The sequence below is a fragment of the Glycine soja genome, chromosome 6 (assembly GCF_004193775.1).
Source record: "Glycine soja cultivar W05 chromosome 6, ASM419377v2, whole genome shotgun sequence".
Classification (NCBI taxonomy): Eukaryota; Viridiplantae; Streptophyta; class Magnoliopsida; order Fabales; family Fabaceae; genus Glycine; species Glycine soja.
Window position 1 is genome coordinate 381,010 of NC_041007.1, and position 6,362 is coordinate 387,371.

General features: G+C 34.4%; 1 protein-coding gene and 1 pseudogene across 1 annotated transcript; one reads left to right on the forward strand and one right to left on the reverse strand.

Annotated features, from left to right (window-relative positions):
• Positions 1-308: 308 nt before the first annotated feature.
• On the reverse strand, positions 309-3,202 carry LOC114414425 (annotated as a pseudogene).
• A 1,497-nt stretch (positions 3,203-4,699) lies between these two features.
• LOC114414426 (protein EXORDIUM-like) lies at positions 4,700-5,814 on the forward strand. The gene has a single exon (XM_028378693.1). It carries the CDS (start codon positions 4,746-4,748, stop codon positions 5,649-5,651), a length of 906 nt encoding a protein of 301 aa, XP_028234494.1. The 5' UTR covers positions 4,700-4,745; the 3' UTR covers positions 5,652-5,814.
• The last annotated feature ends 548 nt before the right edge of the window (positions 5,815-6,362 follow it).

A 6,362-nucleotide genomic window follows, 5' to 3' on the forward strand; every position in this document is an offset into this window, starting at 1 on the left:
CACGAGCCAAACCCGCATAGTCCGTGAGTTAAGCAGAGCGGGCCCAAAAATATTATATAACCATGGACTATTTAAAAAAATCGGTCCATTACCCGCACGGACTGCAGGTCCTGTGGGCCAATTCATGGACTTGAGTCTGTTTACCCACCCCTAGTGCAATGATTGAGAGGCATCGTTGATTTATTTTTAAAAAATAATAATAATATTTTGCAAGGAAACTAAAGTGAATTTTTGAAAAGTAGAACAAAAAAAAAAGTGTACAAGTAACACCTATCGTTAAAAAACGTTAGGAAGTTTGCTAGAGATTCTAGTTCCAAAATTTAATATAATGCACAAACCATCATGGAAAACATATAACTACATTTGAAAAACTTCAAAAAAAAAACACTTACCAATTAAAAAAAATAAAATGCATAAGACTGTTTCATGGAAACAGGGGGAATTGACTGGTGAGATTTCCTAGACATTTTTACAGAGGAAATTTAATACTATAAAACAAAGATCTAATTCAAATTTTTAACTTGTCGAATAATTTATTGCCGCTTCACCAAGGAAGTTCATCTTTCCTTATCCCACTGACTCTTGGGTATCTCTCCAGAGTCTGCAATCACTACCTTCTTTCTGGGTTTCCCATTGTAGGTTCCAGCACCTCCTTCAATTGCAAACACAGAATCCATGCCTTGGACAACCTTGCCAAACACACCATGTTCTCCATCTAACCTGGAAAGTTCGCAAGCCAATTGATATCAATTTCTCATAATTAGAGACTCTTGTAAATTATGTGGTTTCTGCATACAACATTATCAAATAGTCTACACCATGAACTGACAGGACTCAATTATCTGGATAATTTCCCTGCAGCATGGCAGAATAACTTACCAACCGGTCTTCACTGTGGTAATAAAAAACTGTGAGCCATTGTAATCGGGACCTGAATTCACCATAGAGACTACACCTGCAACAGTGAAGTATATTTACATGGAAACAACTTAAACGTACACCTCAAAAATGAAGAAAAATGTGAAGTTATTTTTTTTAAAGAAAAAAGTAAAAAGCTTGCATCCAAGCATATCTGTTACAGACCAGCATGTGAATGTTTTATCTTGAAATTCTCATCAGGAAAGGTGCCACCATAAATAGATTCGTATCCTCTACCATCATGATGAACAATATCTCCGCCCTGAATCATGAAACCTGATATTATCCTATGAAATTCCTTTGTAATGAAGTTTTACACCACTGGCATTCTTCCCTTTCTCCCCTACAGAATATGCAATACTCATGATCAGTATGTAAACAAGATGGAGGTTAAATTAACAAAACAACATGAAAAGACTTCAAGTACCTGTGCACAAAGCTCTAAAATTTTCTGTAGACAGAACATTTTCAATCAATTAAAATTGCAATGCACCAGGATAATATAAACATTACTAATGTAAAATGACATTATATCCAATGAGGTAGCTTCATCGGGCAGATTTGTGTTAAATTTACTGAAAAAACTGAAGTATAGACATAAAGGATAACTCACAAGTCACAAACTTTGCAATTTCTTCTAAGGGGTCTGCTCACCATTGATTCACTTAAAAGGTAACCTCCTATTCCTACTTAAGAAAACTAAGTTACAGACTATGAATTGGAATAGGAAATCAATAACATACCCACAGTTTTTGGTACAACTTGGCCATACAATCCAATGACAATCCTACCTGCAGAAATTAGTGCATTGCAAATGATAAGTTAGTGCTTTGAATTGCCTACGTCCTCCTTCTAACCAGAATATTTAGTAAATCAATTTGGTCAAAATGAGAAATGGTTAAAATTTCTAAAAATTTCTCCAAACCTAAACGTTGTCCATCAATATCAACATCAAAGAATACTCTGTCTGTAATTTCAGGTTGTTCTTCTTTCTCTTCAACCTACAACAGTAAAGCTGAATTTTGCTACTGACAAAACACAATAACCAATCAAGATGGGAAATGTAAGTGGAAAAAAGTTTACAAATGAATGAACCATCAATTTTCAAACAAACTATGACAAAACAAGAATATAACTCCTGACCAGTAGGTCAAAGTCTAAAATATACAACACACAAAGCCTACTCCATAATATACTAAAATTATTCTCTTTCATTAGAAGAATGAGAGCTGCAAGAATAAAACTCAAGACCAGTAGGTCAAAGTCTGAAATAGGCTTTGATTACAAATTACACTTCCCAATTTGCATATCTAAATGCCTTTGTATGTGTACAACTCATGACCAGTAGGTCGAATTCAAGAAATTTTTTCTAGTGTTGTGGTGCGTTATTTTAAGATTTTTCCTTCTGATCAATATGTCACAAAGTTCACTTCCCAATTTGCTCATCTAAATGCCTTTGTATGTGTACTCTTTGCTATGTTAATATTTTGTTCTACTAGCTGTACTCATCACAACTTATCAATCTGAAGACTAAATTTGCCAATGTATCCCTAACCCCATCATCAGTCAAAGCCATTAGAAGGCATGAAAAAGATCAGCACCATTCCCCTAGGTAGCTAAACAATGTGCCACACAAAGAAATAGATGGATTACAATGCAAAGGCAGGCAACAACACAATCTGCAGTATCAAGGATCAAGCCATATCATAACCGAATAAGAATGCATGTGCCCACCAAGCAGTAAAAGAGTTACAATAATTACCACATGATAAAATTAATCAGAGAGCCATACTGTAATGCATAAGCTAAAATTTGGTTGCATTTGCTTCATATCAGAAAGTAAAAGTAAAGAAGGAAAGAAATTGAATTGCACCTAAAACCATTGGAACCACCCATTCAATCAGTAAAATCAAATTCAAACGAAACCCCATTAGACTCTTAGTGCCAAATTCAATGACAGATCAAACAATGTGGTTGAAATCCGGTTCAATTATCCGAACCAGATCCACAATTCAAATAAACAAAGAAAAGGACCATACCCATTTGGTACCCGATAATGCGAGAATCAAGAAAATTGAGAGAACACCTATGAGAAGGAGGCATCGCGGTTGAACGAAGAACGAGATCGCTCTATGCATTGCTTCAATACCCACAATGCTGAGTTGTATCCAGTCCAATCACACAAAAATCGCAACTTTGTGATCCGCCATCCCAGAGAGCTTACTGGGTTTGTCTCGGAAGGTTGAAGAAGGTTCCAGTTGCAGTATAGGAGCTGCAAAAGGCATAAATGTGCAAACCAAATAAAATAATAAAAGTTATTTGATTTTTAAATCAAAGCACAATGTAATTTTTTATGCTTCCAACAGAAGTTGTCATGCATGCAGTAAAGCTCTGATTCACGTCACACGAGTGGGCCAGTATGTAATGATATTTTTATTTTATTTTATTGAAATTGCTAGAATGCTTTTGAGGGGAAAAAATGATTAACTTAAATTTTCATTGTTGTTTAAATTTCCACCAATTTAATTTTCATCTGAATTAATCTTCAAATTTTAAAGCAAAAGAAGCTTCTATTCATATGACAAGATTGTCACACAACCATAATTGATGTGAGATCTTCTATCAAATCTTTCGACGAATGTCCTGAAATATTAGTTAAAATATATTTTGTTAAATACTTTTAATTGTTTTAAGATGTATTAAATGTTTTTTATCCTGATATAATCAAATTCTTTTAACAAATTATTATTTCTTTATCTTAAGAATATTAATCTACCTATAGTTAACATATGAAATTAAAATAACTAATTAAGCTATAATAACATATGCAATTGAGAGAGAGAAAGAAAGAAAGGTGCACTTCAGGTTATGATCGATACCATGTATTCCAACATATGCAATTTTTCAATCTTTGATTTGGCTGATAAATCAGAATTTATCCAACCTCATTATCGAGTCTGGTTGTAATTTGATTGTACATCAGATTCTTAACAACAAGTAAGATATACCAGATTACGATTTTATTATCAATCAAATCAAAAATATCTTAAGATCGTATTTTTTATTTTCTCTTATACAATTCAAATTGCTGGAAGACGGGCTAATTACGTGGCTCATATTTTAAGTAGCAACTCAATCTTTTCTTATTATGAGCATATCTTCTTTGTAATATCTCATTGTATTTACAATTTTATATTAATGGAAAGAATATGATTTGGTTGCTTGTAAGAAAAAAAAAAAACATTACAACAATTGATTCATATGCTCCATAGTGAACATTCCACACTTTAACAATTATGAAGTAATCCGTAAAAAAATCTGAACAAAATAAATTTAAAGTCCATCAAATGATCAAATTTTATTTTGATTTTTTAATAATTTAATTTGTTATTTTGAGTCTTATCATTTAAGTTGTGACATCTTAATATTATCAATAATTGTGATAATAATTAATAATGAGATTCTTTATTGTCCCTCTTTTTACCGTTTTTGTCACACGCCCATGACACCTGGAGATTTAAGCTATTTTTACAATTTCTTCACATTGTTTTCTATATCTATTAATAGGTGTTGTTTGATTCTTCTGTGTCTATAAGTTCCTCTCGTTCTTATTTATTGTAAGGCTGTTATATACTTATCCCAACTAAAGAAAAGGAAAAATAAAGTAGTGGTGGGGATAGTGTTTTTACCTTGGTTTAGGGGGATAAAAAAAGCTGGAGTTTTTTTTTAGACGCAAGAAGACACTTATAATTTTATAAATATGGGAAGAAGCAGCATAAGGTACAAACCAAATTAAAAAAAAAAAAAAAAAAACTTTAGGAAATCAAATGAAGAGAGAGAAGATGGCTTGTGTTTACCCAGGACAGCTTCTCTTGTTGTGTCTGATACTGAGCGTGGTTCCAATAGCAGTTTCCGCAGGCAATGACGCAGCACCCCTGACCAACCATGGGGGACGCTTGCTGACTGGAAAGTTGAACGTTGGCATCTTATGGTACGGCCCAATTCCAAAGGCCCAAAAGAAAGCGATTTTGTCCTTCTTCAGGTCCCTGAACATGAACACCCCTGCCCCTGATGCTGCTAAGCAACCCCAAGTCTCATCATGGTGGAACATTGTGGAGAGCTATGGAGCTGCATCTGGCAATAATAATAATATCCCGGTGAAGGTGGTAAACCAAGTTTTCGATCCAAACTACTCTTATGGGAAAGTCTTGATCAAAGATTTCATTAAGCCCCTCCTTCCTAAGGCCACTGGTGGAAACAAAAATACCCTCGCTCTCATCATAGCCTCCAAGGGCGTGACAGTGCAAGATATGTGTGCCGGATCATGCGCCCAACACGGTCTTATTGAAAACCAACCTTATGTTGCAGTGGGGAACCCAGAGGAGGAGTGTCCCGCATGTGCATGGCCATTCCTGCCGAGCAAGGGCAAGACAGGTGCAATAATGAAACCGCCAAACGGGAATGTTGGAGCAGATGCCATGGTCAAGTTGTTGGCTGGTGGTTTGGCCGGAGCAGTCACCAACCCATTCGGAGATGGCTTCTTCGCAAATGCACACGGAGGCGATATCTTGGAAGCAACTAGCAAGTGTCCTGATGATCTTTTTGCAACAACCAAGGTATCCGTGGATCTTAAAACTGGTGGAGCCTTTAATGCTGTTGGTGACAAGGGTACCAAGTTCTTGCTCCCTGCTATTTGGAACCCAAAAACTTCTTCCTGCTGGACTCCCCTGTAAAACATCTCGTTTCTTAATTACTTTTCTATCATATGTATATATATCTACTGTTCTCATAGTCAGTTTTGATGATATATATAAACACTAATATTTTTTGGACACTTCATTCTGCAAATACTATTGTGATCGAGTTTGTGTCAATAAACTATATCTATTCTTATCAGGTGAATGTAATTAATGAAAAGAAAAGGTTTATTTTCCCTTGTCATTCCCTCAATTCGTTGTAATTAACTTATAACATATGGCGATGAGTATCATTGAATTTCTGTTGGACGGCTGGTCTAAAACCAGTTGCGCGCATACCAAACACTAACATGAACGTAGATAGAATGCTACTAGCTAGTTGCCATCGGAAGCAGCCAACAGTCAATTGAAGAAGGGACATTGCACATTCATGCGATTTCGGTACTCCTGTAATATTCTTAATTAGACTTTAGACAGTTTGTTTTAATCTATAAAAGTAAAATAAAAATAACTCTGAATAGTAACATAATAAACTTTTCAAAATATATAAAAAAAATCATTATAAAAAAACTCTATTAATAAATCCTTAATCATAAATAACTTTTTTAGATATGAAATAATTCAAATACTACAATAAATTCATTTGGTGAGAAACTTCAACCGAATTCTCATATTATATAAAATAATTATATTGTATGTAAAAAAAATTTAAGTCAACATCATAAAGGAAATTAATATTAAAAAATA